At 35.5% G+C, this 25,123-nt stretch overlaps 2 protein-coding genes across 2 annotated transcripts in view; both read left to right on the forward strand.

The window, feature by feature from the left end:
- Positions 1-1,168: 1,168 nt before the first annotated feature.
- LOC140154574 (uncharacterized) lies at positions 1,169-2,023 on the forward strand. Its single transcript, XM_072177141.1, has one exon. It carries the CDS (start codon positions 1,169-1,171, stop codon positions 2,021-2,023), a length of 855 nt encoding a protein of 284 aa, XP_072033242.1.
- Positions 2,024-3,354: 1,331 nt separating this feature from the next.
- LOC140154575 (solute carrier family 26 member 6-like) overlaps positions 3,355-25,123 on the forward strand; it is a 35,126-nt gene continuing 13,357 nt past the window's right edge. Inside the window, 4 exon segments of the mRNA XM_072177142.1 lie at positions 3,355-3,499; positions 18,836-18,946; positions 22,625-22,785; positions 24,707-24,871. Coding sequence (XP_072033243.1) covers positions 3,355-3,499; positions 18,836-18,946; positions 22,625-22,785; positions 24,707-24,871 — 582 coding nt within the window.

Genomic DNA, 25,123 nt, shown 5'->3' on the forward strand with positions numbered 1-25,123 from the left:
TTTGATCACATACGCTGACATTTATAATATCTGTTGGAATCAAGCTCAATATTTTAACAGTGGATAATAATAATAATAATAAAAAAATAATTATAATCACAATAATAATAATAAGAACCGGTCATTTCCATTAATATATGTGACCAGATCCAACAAAACCCGGAACAAGTTGCCAGGCATTTTTTGAGTTATAGGGCTTTAAAGATTACATTCCCATCAAAATATAAAAAAACAAATTTTTGAATTCTTAATTTCATGGTATTTTACATTGGGACTGAGTGGACTTTCAAATCCTTGATAGTACTTATTAAAAATATCAATTATTGGCTGTTGAAATATCAATTATTGGCTGTTGAACTATCAAGGGGAGGCAGTGCCTGGCACTGCCGAGGAGCTGAAAGTTACCCTTACCAGCACCTTTGGTGCTGGGTTTCCCATGGGTATATTTTATACCAATGGTTGCTCCTTTCTTGGTGGAAGAAAATGGCAACCACCACCCACAAGGGACAGACTACGTTCCTAGCCCTGTAAGGCAGTTAGTCTAGGAGATGGATCTCCGAAATAAAAATCTCCCTTCCAACCCGCACAAGGCCAGCGTGGAGGGGTAGGCCTACAACCAGCATGATGAGTACGCCAGAAAGACAATGGCCCCCAGTCCCCAGCAGTTCTGCAGCCCCGGACCAAGATGGCGGCCCGACCAGGCAAGGAACAGGGGTGCTAAGAATCCCTGGGTTCATATAGGCCATCATTGGGATCTAAGAGTTGCTACATACAACATTAGATCACTACTAGGAGACGACCGACTACTGGAACTAGAAGAGGAACTAGAAGGAGTCAATTGGGATATAATAGGACTAAGTGAAGTCAAAAGGCGGGGTGAGCAATTCATGGAGCTCAAGAGCGGACATCAGTTCTATCATATAGGTTTAGACAACAAAAGTATGGCAGGAGTTGGATTCCTGATCCACAGGAAATGGTCAAAACACATAACGGAAGTAAGAGGTATCAATGAGAGAGATTGGCACAGGTCACACTGAAGTTAAATAAGAAATACAGCATCAAGATAATACAAGTGTATGCTCCTACAACAGCCCATGAAGACGAAGAGGTGGATAAATTGTATGAAGAGATAGCCGAACTGCTGAAAACATCAAAGACACATTACAACATGGTAATAGGAGACTTCAACGCCAAAGTAGGATTAGGACAAGATGGAGAAGAAGACGTAATGGGAAAATTTGGGTTAGGAACAAGAAACGATAGAGGCGACAAGCTCATCGAATTCGCAATCAGCAATAAACTCAAAATCATGAACACATTCTTCAAGAAAAGTGCATCTAGAAGATGGACATGGAGGAGTCCAAATGGTAAAACCAAAAATGAGATAGACTTCATCCTAACAAACAAACCTAACACCATCCATGATGTCAAGGTACTGAATAAAGTGAACACAGGGAGTGACCACAGAATGCTTCTATGCAAAATGAAGATAGATACCAGACTTGAGAGGCAGAAACTGTTAAGACCAAAACACAGGAAAGCAGACCTTGAAAACCTGAAAACTAAGAAGGAGGAATTCCAATTGGAGCTTAAAAACCGGTTTCAGACACTTCAGGAGCAAGAGGACACAGACTTGGACAGTTGGAATGACCAGCTTGTTGATATCATCCAAGAAAGTGCACTCAAAGTAGCGGGCAGGGCAAGGAAAGAAAAAGAATCAAAAATATCAGACAGCACGAAACAGCTCTTGGAGAAAAGAAGGAACATGAAGAGAGATGGAATAGGAATCCAAAATATAGAATACACAGAGACATGTAAAACAATCCGAAAGAAGATGAGGGAAGACATTAGGAAGTTTAACACTCGGAAGATAAAGGAAACAATAGAAAATAACAGGAGTCTAAAGAAAACCAACAAGAAGTTATCTGATGGCAAGCAGAAGATAATAACCCTGTTAGACAAAAAATGGACAGGAAATAAGGGATCAAGACTTAATACTACAACGGATAGGAGAGTTCTATGAACAGCTCTACCAGAGTGACAAGAAAGTTGAGGAGTTGCAACAAGAAACAAATGAAGAGATGCCTGATGTCACAAGTTGGGAAGTGAATCATGCACTTAATAGTATGAAAAGAGGAAAGGCACCAGGAACAGACAATGTGATAATTGACACAATCGTGGAAGGAGGAGACTCCATCACAGGAGAGCTCGCCAAGCTTTTCACAGCTTGTATCAGGTAGGAAAAGGTACCACAACGATGGAAAGAGGCAAATATGGTCATTCTCTTCAAGAAAGGAGACAAACGAGACCTCAAAAACTACAGACCCATCAGCCTGCTCTCAAATGTGTACAAGCTTTTCACAAGAATCCTAACCAACAGATTGGAAAACACTCTAGATAGTAACCAACCCAAAGAGCAAGCAGGGTTCAGAAGTGGCTATTCCACCATGGACCATATACATACCATCAATCAACTAAAGGAAAAATGTCATGAGTATAATCAACCTCTCTGCATGGCCTTTATAGACTATGAAAAGGCATTTGATTCCGTGGAAACCCAGTCAGTGTTGGATGCATTACATCAACAAGGAGTAGAAAGTAAATACATAAACCTACTGAGAGATATATACACAAACTGCACAACCACAGTAACTCTTCACAAAGAAAGTGCAAAGATCAACATCAAAAAAGGAGTGAGACAGGGAGACACAATCTCGCCAAAGTTATTTACAGCATGTCTGGAAAGCATATTCCAATCACTTCAGTGGGATGAAAAAGGTGTTAATATCAATGGAGAGAAGTTCAACCATCTCAGATTTGCAGACGACATAATCATCATAACAGAAAGCCTGGAAGAAATTGAAACCATGCTCAGGGAGCTTGCTGAAGCTAGCAAGGAATGTGGCCTGAAGATGAACATGCAGAAAACAAAAATAATAATAGGACCCCTCGTCCAGCAAAGAATGGTCACTGTAAATGGTTGCAACATAGAAGAAGTCAATGAATATGTATACCTGGGACAGCAGTTCAGCTTGAAGGAAAAAGGACAAGAGCAGGAAATAAAGAGAAGAATCAAGCTCGGATGGAGGCAATACGAAAAGCTTAGCAACATCATGAGAGGAGAGATACCAATATGCCTGAAAAGGAAAGTGTTCAACCAATGTATAATTCCAACTATTACATATGGGGCTGAGACATGGACGCTTAAAAAAAAATGGAAAAGAAGCTACAAGCGGCACAGCACAACATGGAACGGAACATGTTAGGGATCACCTACAAAGACAGAAAGACAAACAAATGGGTTAGAGATCAAACAAAGACTCAAGACATCTTAGAAACAGCCAAACACAGGAAATGGAATTGGGCAGGGCATATCAGCAGAAGAACAGACAACAGATGGACTACAGCAATTACTGTATGGAGACCGATGGTGGGAAACAGAAACCGGGGAAGACAGTGCAAGAGATGGAGAGACGAGATAGATCAGTACTGGGGAACAGTAAATTGGTTCAACAAGGCAAGAGATAGAGCTACCTGGCGGAGACATGCTGAGGCTTTCGTCCAGCAGTGGACCGATAATGGCTGATGATGATGATGATGAACTATGATAATCCCTATTCAATCCTTTGTAAGGTAGGAAACTAATTAGCACGTTACTCAGACTGGCAATTTTGCAAAAATATCAAGGTATCATTTACAAAATTATCGATATCTTGAAAAGTATTGACGCTATATATATAATTTTGGTATCATTTCGAAGCTTATTGTCCCGTGCTTACATTTTTATTCAAAACATGAAATGTCAAAAATGCTACTTGTTCCTGGTTTTGTCGGAACGGGTCACATATTCGGTAATTTAAATATGTTAGGTCATTTAATCATTCCAGATTGTGATGATTTTAAATTTTCTTGAAATTGGAAAAATGCGCGAAAGACACCATTACATGACCAAGAGGTCTGATATTAGACAAATAGACGCTGTGCGTCATTTCTTGTAATTAAGTTCTGTGGCATCAATTTTAAATAACTCGTTGTCCCTTAATAGGATTTTAAAACAAAAGTATTTGAGGAATGTGTTACTTATATTTTGCTGCTGTTGAAGTGTGGTTTGCTCCTTTTCAAGATCAATGTTTCCAATCCGGTAAGCTTATGAAACAACATTAAACATTTTTCAACAAAGTTTTTATTTCCAATTGTCTCTTTTCAGTGCCTCAAATAACAAATATACCTTTATTCAATCTTAATTTAGAGTCATCATTTGGCAATTGAACCCTGGGGCCCATAATGTGTGACATTATGGGGCTCATATATACAGGTAACAATATAATGCTCAAGATACCAGACCGCGTAGAAGCAGTCAAAATCTCAGCATCATCCGATAATGAGGGCCGATTGTTCCATGAAATGCGACAGGCAAAACTGTTGCGCACTTATCGCGTATTTTTACGGTCAATCGCGTAATCGCGAAGGCACCCAACGCTCTATCGCGTATATGCGAAGGCACGCAACGCTGGCGTGATTGTTAGACACGGCACGATCGAACAATCGGCCATCATGAATATGCGAGAATTCACAGCATACAATGTACAGGGACTTTGACTGTTGATAGTCTGTGGGTATATCAATCGTTGTCAATTTAGAGGTTTTGGTAGCAAATGTGGTAGCAAATTAGAGCTAACAGGAAGCTGCAGACGATTTTCTGAATTTTTCGAGCATTAAACAAAACCAGCTGTATCATCGGCATGTAAAACAACTTTACAATGATCATTGCACTTAACAATTTATCATAGTATACATGTACTGTCCAGAGAGGATGCGTCAGCAACCGACGAGCTCGGCTGAATGCCTCGCGCTGCGTGCTCGGCTGCTCCAGCTTCTCGCTTGCTAAGTCCGCGCTCGGTTTAATGCGTAAGGGCCACATACTTCTGCTAATATTTTCTCTCACTCTTTTTTTACTATTTACATTTAGAGAATACATATACATTCTGCACTAACATATGAAATTAAGACAATTGTTAGTACCTACCTTTCACTGCGCGTGCACTATGTGGTATGGAATTTATCTGTACCTTAAGTATCATTGGATAGATAGAAATAATTGGCGCACATTAGATCATGCCTTCCCAGCATGCATGAGTGAAAGTGGGCTAAAATCACACATAACATTGATACACATTGCTAGATAGGACGGTCAGTGTTAGGGGTACACCCCGTTAGTCCGAAACACCATCAGTCCGAATTTTTAGGGTTAGGCCTAACGGAAACCCTAACCATAAACCTAGCCCTTTAATACCCTAACCCTAAACCTAACCATAACCCTAAAAATTTGGACTGACGGTGTTTCGGACTGACGGGGAGACCCCATTGCTTACAGAACATTCTTTAGTGGGCATAGTGGGTGTGGTCTTGGTTGCAGACACAAAATATGGTTGGACAATCGGATGATTTTGTGTGTCGTTTTCATATCAGGCCGTAGATGACACCAAGTCATCACGATAATTGATACCGTAAAACCTCGTCTACAAGCATATAGACTGCTTTTCATAAAAGCTAAATTAATCCAGGCGCCTTCCATCAACAAAATTATAACATTATGGAGTTTTAGCAAATAAATTACCGATACAAGTATATACAGACAAGTATTATTGTAAGACTAATCTATGGTATTGACATATTTACGGCTGTTTCGTATTAATTTAGCTTTCATCAAAAGCACCATATATGCTTGTAGAAGAGGTTTTGCGGTATTAAGAAGTCACAATTTCTTATTTTTCGATCCAAGGGCAAAAAGCACGTTGCACAATTGATTTGTTTGGAGTGGCCTTTCTTTTCAATGCCCGTTTCTTCATCTTGTTTCTTTAGTGTTCTTCAAATACAGGCCAGCATACATGATAAGACGTCAAGCTTGGCATTAGCATTTTGTTTGCAAGTGCCTGTTCTCTCGGACCGACTGGTTAAATAAACAGACACGGCTTATCGAGAACTGTATACATGAATACAAAACCCACCCAAGTCCATGGGAAGTGATTTTGAGAGAAAAACACGTGTATCATTTTAATTCCTTCAGTTATATTTACCTGATCAATATGGTAAGTTTTACGTGCAAATGAGTGGGTTAAACTGTATTAAGTATGACGATTAGCATTTCAGGGACTTCGTGGGGTTCGTTTTAAATTTTGGACTTGGGTGGTTTTTTGAATCATATACAATGACAACAATGTTTGAATGAGATTACCACTAGTAAGGTAATAAAATATAAAGCACACAGCTATGTATAATGTTGATAAGCATTCTGCCATGTAATATAAACCACACACTTTCCTTTATTAAACCCATTTTTTTTTTTTTTTTTCACTCTCTAGCAATGAATGTGTTACAAGTGGACTTTTATACATACTGGATTTCAATCAATGTGTTACAAGACTCAAATCATTGACTTGGGTGGTTCTTTCATACATGCTATTTTTCACATGGTCAATAGACACAGTGGATGAATTTGAGTTGTTTTTTCATACATATGACAGGCCTATGCATAGCAACAAATTCCCATGCTTAAATCAATTTGGTCACAGTATGGACTTGTGTGGCTTTTGTGTTCATATATTCAACTGTATGAAGCCGTTGTAGGCGTAGGCATGTACGTAATGCACCGTTTCGTTCATTTTAAGATAAGGGATGTTTTTATGACACTAATTAGTTTTGTTCAATAAAATAGTTTATAGTAGGTAAAATGACTAACAATGAGTATAAACAATATGTACTTTTGTTTTTTCTATCATCTACCGTGTGATAGACGACATTCAGGCTTGCCCAATATTTTCTCGTAGTGTGCCCCGGCATCTACTATTCAAAATGTAGTGAACCTGGCCGTCGTCTATCACACAGTAACATGGTAAAGGATAGAAAAAAATAAAAAATTGTATTGATTATTCTCTAATTCAGAGACCATCAACAAGGTCAATTATGCATATTGCAATAGTTACTGTACATGGTTGGCACGAATCACGATTAAAATCACCACGGTTTAAATCAAATGATTTTTTTAAAATTACTGATTTAAATTTTTTTTTTCAGTTTTTACCATTTTTGATTAGTTAACACCTTTTGCAAACACAAAACGTTTTTGACATCATTCGCAAAAGGTTAGGACCTGTTGCTAGAAAACGTTTAAATGTTGGGTTATATAAAGGGTATAAAACGTTTTCATAACATTCAAAACCGTTTCTTACTGCAAATATTCTAACACAATGTTATTTAATTTTTGACAAAATATTTGGCAAAATATTTTACAATACAAAGCGTTTTAAAATGTTTTCATGACCTTCATATACGACATATTATGTTATTAAAACGTTTTTACCATTACCAAAATCCAAAATATAAAAATATAACATGTTAAAAACGTTTTAAAAACGTTTTGTGTTTGCTGGGTAAATACCTGTATGATGTCATTTTATCTATTGCTAAAAATCATTTTCAAGGTGCAGAATTCAACAGGTTTTCCCCCAATTTTTTTCTTTAAAATTTTCACATGTGAAAACATGTTTTGATTTTTTGTAAATACCTGACAGGATTGTGCATATCTAGCATTCCACTAGGGTATAGCAGTTCTTGGAACAAAAAAATCCGATCCAAATAATTTTTTTTTTTTTTTTTTAAAAAATCGCCAACCCTGGTTACTGATCTCTCAAATCTCAGTGAAAGCAAACTGTATTGCTTTATCATTATGTTTATATACATTACAACCAGGCATGACGGGACGGTGAGATTCACTACTGTGAATTTTACGTAAACATCGTGAGTCATTTTACTTTGTCCTATAGGTTACTAAATACTTTTATATCGACCAGTCTCTCATTAAATACACCATTAGCTTTTCAACCATTTAACAAAACAGTTGCCATGACAATAAACTATTCATTATAGTAAATATTAAGGACAATGAAGAACACGAGGTCATCGCCATTCAGGGCGTAACACAATGATGCATAACTACTCTGTACATACTTAAATAATAAGGCCGTATAAAATTAATGTTTTGGTTCTCGTCCAGAGGATTTTCATGAATTGATGAGGAGGGAGGTGTTTTTTTTTTTTTTTTTTTTTTTCAATGTAAAATTAGCATTGTCAGTAGTTTTCGGTCTTCCAACAGTGCTCGAAGAAATGATGAGGCCTTTTTTTTTTTTTCAAATGTGAGATTCTGAGGATAAACCCCTAGAGTACCCACAAAAGACTTGGAAGTGATGCTTGTTCTCTAATAAACTTATTTATATGTATGAAGATTTCATAAATCATTCCAAAGTCTTAAAAAATTGAAAATCTAAAAAAAAAAAAATCTGACAAATCCCAGAAATTGAGGAGGGAGGGACGAGAACCAAAATATTAATTTTACACGGCCTAATGCAAATATTTTAAATTTGACTAAAGATGGTATTTTTATTTCTCTGATTATCGGATTGGTTGAAAGAAAGAAACATTTCGTCGGTTGCAACACAGAGTAGCGAAGGGGCAGGACAAATGCAAATACGTTTCCGAAAAAAAGGATATGCTACTAATAACATAGTCAGTACTCCTCCAATGTTATCTCTCGTGGACCGATTTCATTTGAAATTGAAGTTAAACTAGACTTAGCTGTGGTCTAAGACCACGAACACAGCCGTGTTGTAACCCCTTAATAACCTTTGAACCCAAAATCTACGAAAACCCCACAGGCATTGCCTTATGTCAATGCATGTGTGCACATAGTATCAATCTGCCATGTTATTTGTGACAGAATGAATGTATCCACCAGATTGCTCAACGTGGAAATAAATTGATTTTGTTCGGTCAACAATGCCAAAGCCTACTTAATCATGTTAACCTTGACCTATTTTGTGATGTTACCCAGGTAACAAAGCACATAAGATATGGTAAACTATTCTCTGTTTGAAATGTTGTGTTTTAGCGGAACAATATGAGTGAGTGTGAGGTCTGGTGATCTTGCCTGTCACTCAAAAGCATGGCCCACCTCAACCAATCTGTTTTCTATCCGTGGACAGATTGAAAACCGGTACATTTCTTTAAAAGGGCATACCTTCTAAAGTTGTAATCTGATTGAAATAATTGTTTTGGTTTCACATACCAAAATGTATTTGATCAACTTTTCGGAAATAGGAGAAAAAGAGGACGCAAAAAGGGTTCTGTTTTGGGGTGTTTTTTTTGGACACCCTGTACGTAAAACAATTTGCTGATTCATTCTACATTCTAGATCACAAGATAATTTTCATACTGGTCAACGTTAATTGACCATTACCGTTTGTCATGCCAATGGCTCCCAATTATGGACTGCTAATTGGGTCAAAAATGTAAAAGGTCTAAAATAGACAAAAAGGTCTCAAAAGCCCAGAAAGGTCTCAAGTACAAACAATTCTCGCATTTCACAATACGATGCGCCGACAGCGGTTGCTCTTGGCATGCAAATTTTTGACTCCAGAGTCGACATCGCCGCTCTAGCTGCTATTGAATTTTCACAAGAGGGGGAAAATAAATATGTTGAAAACAGCTCCACGAAGGATTCCCTGTGATCAGTAGATAGAAAATGGATCTACTATAATTGTAAATTGTTGTTTTAGTGTGCATTCGCATGTAACATCATTATATTTCTGTATTGTATTCGTATTACACGGGCTTTGGATGTCGACGTTTTCCCATGATGCACTGCGTATTTTGGCCTCAACCCAGCGACCGCTGGAGGCGCATAGTATTGTGAAACGCGAGAATTATGAAATGTCTCGTTATTAGGATCGTATATACCACAGAACTGGACCTGGGCCTGTACCCAAAGGTCCACGATCTGGTGAGGGAGGGTTAACATTTCTGAGAGGAGGTTATATAGGTAGGGGAGAGGGGAGCCTAGGTAAGAGGTATGGTTGTGCTTACCGGGGACAATAATTCATAATCAAATCATCTCCATCATTATGCAACGTTTGTGTTTCATACAAACAAACAAAACCCCCAACATTCGTGCATAATTTCTAGGCCTAGAACTAGGGGTGTAAATAGTAATTATACGGTGACATAAAAGTATGCCACCTACGGCAGACTCAAAGATAATCAACTACCGCCCGCAGTGTCTTTTTGCCCAAAAATATTTATCACAGCTACAAAATCTGTACAGATTAATATTTTAGCATAATTATTTTTGTAATTTTTTAAACATTCTTCAAATAGGCATGTCTATTCAATTTTGGTTCACGCCCTATTGGGTGTTTTTTTTGAATACATGATTACATGTGCCGATTTTTATATAATTTTGAGTATATTTGTCAGAAACCCCAAAGAATTAATTTGCTATTTATTTGTTACTTTGAAGGACAACTTGGACAGGTTTGAACCTTACCAATGCAGACAATTCAACATTTTACACGCTCGGAAACTTCTATTTCCATTTGATATTTTGTATAAATCTGATTTCACAAATTGTCTGGCCCTAGAATTCGTTTGGCCAAAGTGACCGTTTTTACGTTAACTAAGGCCATAGGCACTTTACATTGAAAAGCTGGGAGAGAATTCAATGGCGATTGGGAAGTCTTTTGACATAAACTGGCCTCAAAAAGAAACTTATAATTTTCACACAGGATTACTTCAATACTCTACTCTAAACACATGTCAGTAACCAAGCAGTTGTCCAACTGACCCAACAGCAAAATGCACTGACATGGAACACCTTCCTGGACCAAAATTCACAGCCCAACAGATTTCTTTTGTTGGGTTCCAGTTATTTGCCTGTACATGAACAAACATTACACACAGGATAACAGGCGAATAATTGGAACCCAACAAAAGAAATATGTTGGGCTGTGAATTTTGGTCCAGGAAGGTGTTCCATGTCAGTGCATTTTGCTGTTGTGTCGGTTGGACAACTGCTTGGTTACTGACATGTGTTTAGAGTAGAGTATTGAAGTAATCCTGTGTGCAATTTTTGTTCATTTTTATGTAGAGGATTTTAAAATATGACCTTGTGAAAAATTATAAGTTTCTTTTTGAGGCCAGTTTATTTCCCATTATTTTGGCATTTTAAAAATTAATAGTACACATAGATTGACCCGTGTGAAAATGATATGATAAAGGTTATATTCAGTACTGAGTACATAAACAGGGTAACAATATGTGAACATGTCATATGAATCCGACATTCTGTTCTAAAGATATGGATGAAAATGTATAATTTTAGATGGATTATTTTACATCTCATTCAGACAATAATTAGTGAAAAAGCTTGCCACACCAAACTTAACATTATTTGGCCAACATCCTTCCCCGCTCCCCTATTTTAATGTTGATTTGGACAACATCATCATCATTTCTACATTACTCCCAACATTGAAAAAGGGAAGTGGGGAAGGGGAGACTGTAAGCTGACTGTGTTTTTTTCTTCAACTATATTATGCAGAAATCTGGCGAGTGTATGCTTTTAACATCAATGCTGGTGTGGTAACGAATTCCCGCCAGGATTATCCTGAGCCCGGGGGGAGGTGACGCGTATGTAGGGTTGTTAAGAACCCCCTTTTCAGCATCGCTGTCACCCAAAGACCCCATATATCACTGGTTTTGTTACTAATGTTGAAAAAACAAATACATTTGAAGCCATTTAGAACTAGAAATTCGATTTTTGAGGTTTCTGTGGTTTCGGCTCTCACCCAAAGATTCCATTAAAAAAAGGTCATGTTCGCACCCAATGACCCCATATTTCTTACATTTTGCTCTCACCGAATGCCAAAAATCATACTCTCACCCAATGACCCCATATATTTTACATATTGCTCTCACCGAATGCCCCTTACTGTAAAAAGTGCCAGCCCTACACCTATATCCATTTCATATTGAAGTGCCCCCCCCCCGGATCCTGAGAGGCTACGGTATCGCACCATATCATCGCTAGATAACGGACGCACTTTTAGACGGGCATTTTTTTTCGCCACCGAAGTCAGACGAAGTTTTTTTTTTATTTCGCCGCCAAAAGAGTTTTTGTCTTGCAATAGATATTGCCCAGCAGTTACTTTTTTTAAAAATGTTCATGTATTTATACACAGTTAGGTGGGAATTTTTGTTTTAGTTTTTTTAGATTATTTTTTAAGATTATTTTTATAGTGATATTGGGTAGTCGAATAGTGCAGAAATAAATTCTGCTTGAACGCATTTTACAGATTTGTAAGACAATAGCAAGTTTTTGAATAATGGCCATTATTTAAAGTGTAATTGCTTTTTTTGAGATGTTTATAGTAATTGGATGCGCTAACATAATATTTATTCGACCATCCGTATCAGGAAGTATCATCCTGCAAAATAGCAATATGCCAGTAATTCATGTTGAAACCCCACTGTTGAAACATTACATAAAATTGTGAAGATTAACTTATGTTTTCAGAACACATAGGCCTGGTTTATATAAATACATTCCTAGCGTTATTTATTTATTTATTTATTTGTTTATTTATTTATTTATTTATTTATTTATTTATTTATTTATTTATTTATTTATTTATTTATTTATTTATTTATTTATTTATTTATTTATTTATTATTTATTTAATTTATTTATTTATTTATTTATTTATTTATTTATTTATTTATTTATTTATCTTCAGAAACCTTGTTTGTAATTATTATAATTGCTACCAAGTGGTTGAGCACTCTATCAATCATTGGTTTTACTATCGCTTGGAATTATTTATTTATTTATTCATTTATTCATTTATATATTTATTGATTTGTTTATTTATTTATTTATTTATTTATTTATTTATTTATTTATTTATTTATTTATTTATTTATTTATTTGTTTATTTATTTATTATTTAATTCATTTATTTATTGATTCATTTATCTATTTATTTATTTATTTATTTATTTATTTACTTATTTATTTATTTATTTATTTATTTATTTATTATTTATTATTTATTATTTATTATTTATTATTTATTTATTTATTTATTTATTTATTTATTTATTTATTTATTTATTTATTTATTTATTGATTTATTGATTTATTGATTTATTGATTTATTGATTGATTTTTATATTTACTGGGTTTTTAATGAACTTTGGAATTTAAAAAGTATATATCACGTTAGGGATTTGCTAACTTTTCTTTGATGATTTTGACCACAATTGTTTTAAATTTTCAAATATCTTTCACAAAAACTAAAAGAAAAACAACAACAAGAATATAAGCTGATTGAATTGACAGCTAATTGAATTTAGGGACAAAAAAGGTCTGTTTCCTGTCTGTTTTCTGTCCCTTTCAGCTCAACAGTTATTTCGGTTGGTAGGTCGATTTGTTTCAAGATCCCGAAGAATGTTAAAATCCTACTGGAGCACACTGAATTTGTGAAATTGTTCACACTTTTGTTCTGATACTTTAAAGTGGTGGAATTCATGTTGCAGAATATAATAATGAATATTAAAAAAACGATTTATTATTTATTTATTCATTTATTTATTTATTTATTTATTTATTTATTTATTTATTTATTTATTTATTTATTTGTTTATTAATTAATTAATTAATTAATTATTATTTTATTAATTAATTAATTAATTAATTAATTAATTAATTAATTAATTAATTAATTAATTAATTAATTTATTTATTTATTTATTTATTAATTTATTTATTATTTATTAATTAATTAATTTATTTATTTATTTATTTACTTATTTATTATTTATTTATTTATTTATTTATTTATTTATTTACTTATTTATTTATTGATTGATTGATTTATTTATTTACTTATTTATTTATTTATTATTTATTTAATATTTATTTATTTATTTATTTATTTATTTATTTATTTGTTTATTTATTTACTTATTTATTTATTTATTTATTTATTTATTTTTATATTTATTTATTTTTATATTTATTGGGTTTTTAATGAACTGTGGAATTTAAAAAGTATATCACGTTAGGACGTTAGGGGTGTGCTAACTCGGCGGAGTTTAACGTTTTACAATACAACCTTCTGCATACCATGAATAAAGTTCAGTATACGGCTAAAATATGTTTCCTGTAAGTGGGTTAAAAACCTAAATGCAAAATGAGCTTCTAAAAAAATATTTTCCAGAGTCAGGATTATTATGCAACCTCAAAAACTTATTTATTCAAGTCAGTGCACTATTAAAAGGGCATTTCGTGATCCACAGCCTCATCCCTCCACTTTTCTCAAAAAAAAGTTGAGAGTTTTATATCACTGGGAACCTCTGACTACATAATGTTTATGTACAAAAATTGCTTGCAGATTAATTCGTTTAGCAAAGATATCGTGAAATTTGAATTTACAACACATTGTCTATGGAGCAGTGTAATACACATAATCATGCATAACTCGCAAACGCAAAATCAATATTTAGTGCTGAGCATTGCATCAAAATGTTTTAAAAGCTACACTTTTCCACTTTGAAAAAAAAAAGCGACTTGGATTTTTTTTTTGGGGGGGGGGTCGGTAGGGAAAGGGCTTTGACTTTTTTGACTTTGACTTTGACGAATACTTCGCAACGCTTCCAAGGTTGAAGTCAAGCGCGAAGGGTTGTGAGGGCGTGTAGGTTGCTTATTCTTGTTCTTTTCTCAGATGGTCTGTTACTTGTGTCTTGAAAGTGGATGTTACTGGGATGTTTACTAATTGTTCAGGCAATACGTTCCATTCATGAATTGTTCTTGGAAAGAACGAATCTTTATAGCAGTTCTTCTTTGCTCTTGGTCTTAAGTAGGCTTGACTTTTGTTATGACGAGTGGGGCGGACGACCGGTGTGAGAAACTTTTGCGCCGGAATGGCAACCTGGCCTGTGTTGACTTTGTGTAGCTATGCCATAGTCTACCTTGTTGCCTGCCGACGCATTTGGAGAGTATCCCATTGTAGTGTTTTTAACATCTCCGTAACGCTACTTGTTCTACCATAATCTCGACATGCGAATCTTGCTGCCTTACGTTGGATTGATTCCACCTTCTGTATGAGTTCTTTCGTCGTAGGATCCCACACACAACAGCTATATTCAAGGTGCGGTCGCATCAGAGCTTTATATGCTGTGGCTTTTAGAGAAGTTGAACATGGATGTAGATTTCTACATACTACTCCAAGCACTCTTTTTGCTTTTGCAACGGTGTGATTTACATGAACATCCCATTTTAGGTCTTTTGTGAGGTGAATACCCAAATAAGTATGAGTCTCTGTTTCTTGAAGAGTATTTTGACCAAGTTTGTATTGGTGGTCTGTTTTTTCCTAGAATGATTTATTTTTAGGGTGAAACATTTCTGCACATTAAACTGCATCTGCCAGGTTTTTTGCCAGCCATTCAGTTTATCCAGGTCTTGCTGGAGGGTTTCAACATCAGAGTTGTCGTGGATGGGCCGATACATTACACAATTGTCCGCGAACAAACGGACCTCCGACGAGATGTTATTCGGGAGGTCGTTTATGTACGCTAAGAATAACAACGGTCCGAGGACGGTGCCTTGGGGAACGCCCGATCTAACCGACACCCACTGTGAATGATCGCCATCCACGACACCTCTCTGTTTCCTCCTTGTGAGAAAATTTGACACCCATGTATGTGTCCTTCCAGTAACGCCATAATTTTGAAGTTTGTGAAGTAATCTCATGTGTGGTACTGTGTCGAAGGCCTTGCTAAAGTCCATCAACCATTCAGGGAAATCAACCATTTTTTATATTAATACTTTTTATGGCAAAGTGTCTTCATGATGCACTGTCGCGGAACAAATTGATGCAATTATATTTTAAGGAGTCGGCCACTCACCATTATTGTGGGGCCTTAGAGCACATCAGACACACCAAATTGCATATTGAATACGAGGAATGTCTTAATGATATCAAATAATATTTATTTTTTATTTTTTGAAATTCGCCATACAATACAAATGTTGAGGCAAATTCTGGCCAGGTAAAAAAAACCGAAAAAGTATTAACAATTGCCATTTTAAATTGCCAATAAACCTTCAGACAATAATGCATGAAAAATATTGGTATAACTATTAAAACAAACATTAATGGGGTAAGCATGAGTGATTTGGTTGAGCAAACACATAATAATGATTTATACATTTCATAAACATCTCAAAAAAAGTAACTAACCCTCCTTAAATAATGGCCATTATTCAAAAAGGGGCTATTGTATTACAAATCTGTAAAATGCGTTGGAAGCAGAATTTATTTCTGCGCATTTTGACACCTCATTTGATACGATAGCACAGAAAACAATAAAACACCGGTCAATTTAATGTAGTGAGGTCTAGATTTGAAAGTTGCACTTACATACAAATTTTTACAATACAAAAACACTCAGATGTCATTGCACAGATTTCCTTCCATTACATTGAATGCAAAATCAATATAATTTACTGCAACTTTCAGATCTTGGGCTACATTGATTTAAATGTACGCTGTGACGTCAATATTTAGTCAATTGCTATGAGATTTGAGTTTGAGATGTTTATATCATTTAATATATCATATAACATATATATCGACTAATACGACATGTATAATAGAAATAAAAACCAAAAAGGATAATATCACATTGTTGAAATAATGAGCGAGTAAATGCATGAACAACGTAATTATGGATGCATATTCTGCCATACGGAGCCACCGGCGTGCGCTAAACTTTTGTTCTAGTATATGGCGCTATGTATTCGAGTTATTATATTGCTACATTAGTGGCTCAAATAAAAACAAACAAACTAGAATTGGTTTTGTTTTTCTATATGCCCCCTATGCTTTCCACGAGGGATCAAAGGTCATAATGGGACCAAAAAATGGTCCACTCATGTTAAAAAAAGAAAAGAAAAAAAAAACCCGCAGTGATTTATAGTGCGCTACGCACAGGCACAACGTTACTTTAATGCACAATTTTGGTGCAGCCAATGACGAATAGGAATTATATACCCTACATGCGTTCTTTTAACCCATGATATTATCCGATTCTGAGGTTATACATATTTCTTAACAAATTACTTTCCTATTTCATTTGCCGAGTGGAGTAATTTTAGACAAATAACAATTGAACTGGTGCATTTTAAAAATTTGACCACTGTGCATGAGATACTTGACAATAATTGACCTGATTTACTTTATAATTATTTTTAAAAAAATGTCCCCATCATGACCTTCGACCCCGCGTGAAAAGCATAGGGGGCATATGAAAATGAAATACATTCTAGTTATATCATTTGAGTTGTAAGGACTGTTCACAAACACTTGTAAGGGGGGGGGGGGCTGATGCAAAACAAATTCAGCGTAAACAATTTTCGGGGTCCCCTTTACAGACCTCAAAAAAATCAGCACCCCTTTTTGACATGAAAATTATGGGTCAACCCCATAGAAAAGCATATAAACTTAATTTTTCCAGGAAAATTTGTGGTCATTGTTTCAGCCCCCCCCCTAGGACGGTCAAAAATGTTCAGGCTCCCCCTTTTTGCATCATGCGCCCCTTACAAGTGTTTGTGAACGGTCCCTAACAATGGAAAAAAATATTTGTTACACTAACGTAGCAGACAAAATGCTAACTCTCAAATATCACTACACAGCGCCGTGTACTATACGTTTCAACTGGCCTATCACGTAAGATTTAGAGCTTCTCACTGTCGTGTGGATTGAGCTTGAGATAGGACTATCTAGATGAGACCTACCATTTTATGCAATGCCTACAGAATATTACTTCATACTCGTAAGTGTATTTTTTCATTCAGAATTTTAAGGACAGAAACTATTTGGGTAAAATTAAATTTATTTAGGCACTGTCCTGTGCTATATAGTCAAGCACAATGAACGTCACCTGAGTTGTTTGTCAGTTTTTAGCTTATTAACCATTCAAAGCCTAGTTATTATTTATTATTTAAAATATCCGTTACTAGTGTAACAGTTTATCATGTTACACTCTAAATTACAAGGATTTAAAATTAAGGTTGTAAATAGGGACCAATTAATTTTAGATTTAAAATTAATCTGTAAGATTTAATTTTAAATATAATACTTGATTGGTCCCTAATCACAATCCCTTAGGATTGATTTTATATCCTTGAAATTTAGAATGTATGTTTTGATGATATTTACGTCAAATGACATCTAATTAACAGTTATTTTTATTTGAAAATATGATGCAGAATTTCGCAAATGACTTTTTAAGGCATTTTTAATAATAATAATGTTCGATCACATTTTTGGTAAATTGTAATACTATTATATACTTGAAATTTTATCTTATTTTTACAGGTAATTGCATGTGTAACTGTTGACATCAAATATGCGCCATGTCTTCCACGTATTTAACTATCGAAGATGAAAACAAGAACAAGAATAATGAAGACGGGATACAACGCAATCGTCACGGACGTATGCAGATTTCTCGTCCAATTTACTCGGAGAATGACTTCCAACAACATTATAGGTATATGGACGATCAAACAGGAGCGTGCGAGAAAATAAAAAGGAAATTAAAGGAGATCGATTGTTCACCAAGGGGCGGATGGAAATTACTTTTAGGATTGTTCCCGATTCTTCATTGGATTCCAAGTTATAATCTTCGGAATGATTTATTGGATGATATAATATCGGGAATGACTACGGCTACTATTAGAATTCCCCAGGGTAAGGCGATTGATAAAATATTCTGCCTTCTAAGGTACAAATACATTGCTAGGAATTGCTAGGATTTTTTTTAAATTCCTAGCGATCGTTCCAAAACTAGTTTAATTTTCAACTAATTTTCAATCTGAACAGGAAGATAGAACCTACATTAAACAAATCTCTACTTTTACATTTGATTTTTTTTGCAGCTATGGCCTATGCAATTCTTGCCACATTACCGGCTGTGTATGGACTCTACGTTGCTTTCTTCACAGTTTTAGTGTACGCAATATTTGGGACATCTAAGCACATATCTATTGGTAAGATATTTACTGCCATTAATAATAAATAATTCAAGTTGCTTTTCAAAAAAGTACAGAGCCATTCGTGAATCTCTCTACATTGTTTCAGGCTCGAGTCATGGTTATATACTGCGCCAATAAAGTATCCTACACTTGGAAAAATAATCACAGTTTCAAAACTAAATAATATTGGGGTAAAAATAGATGCACTGTCTAATCCTGCACATTATGACACCACATTGAATCCAATGTGACCTCAAGAAGTAAAGTTACAAGCAATTGAAAAGACGAAGGTTCAGTTTTAAAAGTGACAAACCGGCCTATACAAGGCGCAAAAAGATTCCAACAAGCCGCAACAAAGAGACAACACAGTTTCTTCAATGAAGCGTTATTTAAAGCAGTTTTTATTTCAGTTTTTACTTCTCTGTACTTTTCATAACTTTCATTTTATTTGTCAGTTCTTTTGTTTCAGTTTTCTTTTGTTCCTTTTGTTTTAAATTAAAGCCGAACGCATAAATCAGCCATTCACCACTCTCAAACCAGATGTCTCTAGTCTGTGGAGTTTTGAATAGGCCAGTTTGTCACTTTTAAAACTGGACCTTCGTCTAATCAAATGCTTGTAACTTTGTTTCTTGAAGTCACATTGATTCAATGTGGTGTCATAATGTGCAGGATTAGATAGTGCATCTATTTAAAAACAAATTTACCCCAATATTGTTCAGTTTGGAAATTGTGATTATTTATCCAAGTGTAAGGATACTTTATTGGCGCAGTAAATAAAGAAGTACTGATCCCTGATTCTTCTTGCCTCTCTATAATTAGTCCCATTAGTAGAATGTCTGCATTTTTAAATTGTTAATTTCGATGGTCAGCAAGATCTAGAAGTACAATCACCTGTATACACGTGCATATCGCATTCCTATAATGTCGTCTTTACGCTTGATCTTCAAGCAATCAACCACAGTTACTGGAATAGAGGCGTGACCTAATTATCAGCACACTTCAACAATTATTCCACTGCCATTAGGATATGTCAGAATCATTTCCGCTTCACCAAGTCCGCAACTGATGCGCAGGTACTCTCAGCGATAAAGATTGTGATTACCCCCGCAGCTCCCGATTTTACACCTGGTGGAGTGAAGCAATTGGGAATTAAGCGATCTTGCTCAAGGACGCAACACACTGGCCGTGATGGGGCTCGAACCCGCAACCTTTCGATTATGAAGCTCGCGCCCTAACCACTGAGCCACAGTGCTTCACGGCTTTGTATACATGATTCACGAGCTCCTCATTCACTTGCTTGATATGATTGACCTCTATAGATTGACTGACTGCTAGTATTGCTCTACACCTAATTCACCTGTTGTTCATGCCCTGAAAATAGAGTTTACTTGTACCCACAAGATGGTCACTGTGACGTCACACTGACGGCATTTAAATATGGCTTTAGGGTTATGGTTAGAGCAGTTTGAGTTATAATAAGGGTTAGGTTTAGGTTAGATTAAGTTAGGATTAGGGCAGTTGCCTGGCTGGAGTTTTGTTGAGGGGGCTGCAAAGAAAACAAATTTGCCCAGTTTTACTGTGATATCTGCATGCGCACGCAGCGCAAGAAATTTAATAAAATAGTTGAAGTGAAAGTTGATACACATATCTATAGATTTTTTTTATTTTATTCAACCGGGGACATGAAGACAAAGTATTCAATAAAAGTGGATCAATTTGTCCTCTTTGGTTAAGATGTGCTTTATTAGAAGTAAACATCTCAAAAAAAGTAACTAACCCCCCTTAAATAAGGCTATTATTCAAAAACAGGCGATTGTATTACAAATCTGTAAAATGCGTTGGAAGCAGAATTTATTTCTGAACATTTTGACACCGCATTTGTAGCAATTGACTAAATATTGACGTCACAGCGTACATTTAAATCAATGTAACCCAAGATTTGAAAGTTGCAGTAAATTCTATGATTTGTATTCAGTGTAATGAATAGTGTACCATTGAGCTAGAGCTAGGTAGGAAATCTGTGTAATGATATCTGAGCTTTTTTGTATTGTTGTAAGTGCAACTTTCAAATCTGGACCTCACTACATTAAACTGACCGGTGTTTTATTGTTTTCTGGGCTATCGTATCAAATGAGGTGTCAAAATACGCAGAAATAAATTCTGCTTCCAACGCATTTTACAGATTTGTAATACAATAGCACGTTTTTGAATAAATGTCATTATTTAAAGGGGGTTAGTTACTTTATTGAGGTGTTTATAAAAGTTTGAAAGAGCAATCATTTAGTTGAATTTAGAGATGCAACATTGGAAGTGTCTGACCGTCTATGTAGAAAGGGTAGGATAAAGGGTAGTACTTCATGAAATGAGATACGATATCTATACTTAAGTTAGCATTGGGCTGGATCTTACACTTCTCCTTATTGGGCTAAAAAATGTTATGTCTCAAAGCCCATGGCAGTTTCAAAAACGAATGCGGAATGAGGTTTTTTTTAAGATTTTTTTTTTTTTTTAGAATTTTTTTTAAAACAAAATTCTCAACTAAGATGTCATTTTCGAGTGTTCAAAAGTACACAGTATGAAATTGTGGTTGATTTAACACAATTGAAGTAGAAACATCAATTGTTTTATACCTAAACAAACGAGTATCGAATCAAGTAACTTTTCTTCCAAATTTGTCTCAGAATTTCATGATTTTACGGCAAAAAACTATAAAAAAAAACTTTTAGAAAAAATAAAAAATGAATTTGCCGTTTCAGCTGACATGGACGCGCTATGAAAAACGAACGCGTGCGCGGGCTTTGAGACATAAAAGAGACATTGCTATTTCCAAACGTAGACATCGGACGTACGTTGATCTATTCAAAACCACTCTCCTGTATCGAAGCGAGGTCATGTATTTAGCTATTTTTGAAGATATTCCACGTGCAAAATCGACGTAGATACATCGTTGAAAATGCACAAAATTTTTCCATTTCACAATATGTTAAAGACAGTCAAAGATATGAACATACGAAGGAAAGTCTAATTATTATTATGATCCTTTTTGTTTGTAACAAATCATTATAATAAAGGTACAGCGATGTGTTAAAAATGGACTAAATTTAAACGCAATATTCATACGCAGATATTGCCCATTGAAATGTGTGTGATACTTTGCGTACAAAAAATGACATTGCGATTTCCCATTTTTGGATTCCAACGTAGTATAAAACGCAGATGCTACGTTGAAATATGCTGATTTTACCTCATGTCTAAGTCCATGCAACGGGCCCAATTTTCAGGACGAACTATAATATTTGGGGAGCACAAAAAAACAATTAAGTTTAATCAGCATGTAGGTCAAATTTTAGTCAAAATCAAAAGCGGCCTGTTTGAATAAGGCAGAGACTCAACTTACTGTTATTTTTTCAATCACTATGCCCTCTATCGACCTAGATTAGATTAGATCAAAAATTATGGTCTTTATTCTAGCTGACTCGTTCTCCTTCGTGACGAATGAGCACAATCCAGTTTGGAACCGAGACTAGCAATATTTAACACCGTATTAACGTACGTAAAAACGTACGCGAAAACGTACGTTCCACGTGCTGCGTTTGGAAATCGCAATGTCTCTAACATTTGTTTTGTTTAGCCTTGTTTTTGAAAATGTGGTTATTACATTATATCCATTATAATTTGTATTATTACTACTAGGGACATGGTCAATAACAAGTATCATGGTAGGTGTTGCAATTAGCGAGATCATAGCGAAGGAAGAGGAAAGCAAAGCAGCCTCAAACCAAACTAGAGATGACGATATGCAACTCAGAGTACAAATTACTATTTCTCTCTGTCTTCTTGTTGGCATTATCCAGGTATGAATTAAATTTAGCAGACAGGAAATCCCTGTTTTGGATATCGTTTGAAAGTATGTTTTCTTTCCAGTTGATGGAGCAACATACATCAATATGTATTCGCCGTAGATGTGATGATTTAATAGGATTAACTACCATAGCAATAAATTAAAAACAAATTTTACAAATCACCCTGCACTACAAACAGGTTGCACTCATCACCTGTGTTTGCTTGTTTGTTTATTTCTTCTTTATACTGGGTCCATATTCAGGGGAAAATTTAAGTATTCCCCTGTTCTTCCATATGTATGTCTGCAATCATAGATTGAATACAATACCACTCTTTTCAAAGATATTAATCTTACAGTGATCAAGAGTATTCTGTGGAATTACGATCCAGATCTTTATCCCTATTCTATGGTTAGATGCAGAGGTACCGTATGCACGTACTAGTACAGGGCGATATATTCAAAAAATGGTTTTAAACTATGTTGCTATGGTATTTAATCCTATTACATCATCACTTCTACGGCGAAGTGGATGGTTATCAATCTCCGTATAGGCTAAACGTAATAATGTTTTTAACTCAAGGACATTGGTTGATTCGCCACGTCTTTGTGCTTCTTTCACTACTTATCGAGATGGGTTCAAATGAGGTTTTCTTGCTAGGTCAAACAGATGTGACCTGCCTTGGACAGGACTTCTTTGTTGGTGAGCTTGTTCTTCCAGGAGATTCCAAGAATGCGGTGTAGACATCTCAACATGCTCAAAAGAAGTACTTTTCTTTTGGGCATTATGATTATGGCACGCTACATCGTGCATATAGTATTGAGTTTTAAACTCAAGGACATTGGTTGATTCGCCACGCCATTGTGCTTCTTTCACTACTTATCGAGATGGGTACAAATGAGGTTTTCTTGCTAGGTCAAACAGATGTGACCTGCCTTGGACAGGACTTCGTTGTTGGTGAGCTTGTTCTTCCAGGAGATTCCAAGAATGCGGTGTAGACATCTCAACATGCTCAAGAGAAATACTTTTCTTTCGGGCATTATCATGATTATGGCACGCCACATCGTGCATATAGTATTGAGTTTTAAAGAACACGTCGAGTTTAAAAAAACAAACACATCGAGTTTAAAAAATACATGTCGAGTTTAAAAAACGCACATCGAGTTTAAAAAACACATATCAAGTATAAAAAACGCACGTCCAGCTTAACAAACGCACGTCCAGTTTAAAAAACACTTCGAGTTATGAAAAAAAACACGTCGAGAAGCGCCATCAAGAAAAAAACACGTCGAGAAGCGCCTCCAAGAAAAAAAACACGTCGAGAAGCGCCACCTAGAATTTCTGCTAGACTGGACCAGACCACGGGCTAAATATTCTTGACATTGCTCTATAATGGTCAACTGATATATTTGGTGTTATTTACAGGCTGATATGGTCACTTCTAATTGTATTGGTGTATTATGCCGGTGAAGTTCTTGTCAGTAGGTGGGCGTTGATATGAGTTGAAATGTTTTTTTAAACTTGATGCGTTTTATTTAAACTCGATGCGTTTTTTAGAACCCCGGTTTAGAACTCGATGCAATTTGAAGCACGTGGCGTGCCATAGGGCATTTATTTTATACAATACATTACAAACAACAATTATTGCACCCTGATCTGGGACCAGCTATACTAGAGTACAAAGTCTTGGTTTTTGTTTTAAATACTCGTACGGGTTCTTCATTTCTCTTGTTCTTCAAATTGTGGAATGGGAGTAACATACGGGAGTGGATACAATAAATATTGTGATGGGACTGTGAGGGAGTCGACTCCACGCTAACCTAGAGTATAGTGTGCGAGGTTATTTTACCGAAGGTGTTCGGTACTCCCGTACAGCGGTCCGGGCGAGATTTTACGGGATCGGTACCAACACATTTTTTTTGGTATTTTACAGGTTGCAATGGGTGTATTAAGGCTTGGCATCGTCACCAACTACTTATCTGAACCTCTTGTCAGAGGATTCACAACAGGAGCATCTGTGCATGTATTTACTAGTCAATTCCCCAAGCTGTTTGGTATTACTGTGACAAGCTACAATGGTGTATTTGCTGTTATTTGGGTAAGATAATTATAGAGCATTGTCAGTTATTTTTAGTTTTAAATAATTTAGTCAGAAATATAGTCAAGTCTCTCTTCCTCTGCCAAATGGGAAACTGGTATATCTTCAATACGAAAGATCCAACTTTTCATATGATGGTCGGCTTTTCCGCCCAGCTACATTCACTTTAAGCATATATCAGTAGATATAAAGTTTACTTCCAGGACGATTTTAATGTCAAAACTGTCAAATTGTATAATAATTGCTATAAAC

This window comes from Amphiura filiformis, chromosome 6 (genome assembly GCF_039555335.1).
Source record: "Amphiura filiformis chromosome 6, Afil_fr2py, whole genome shotgun sequence".
In the NCBI taxonomy this organism is placed as follows: Eukaryota; Metazoa; Echinodermata; class Ophiuroidea; order Amphilepidida; family Amphiuridae; genus Amphiura; species Amphiura filiformis.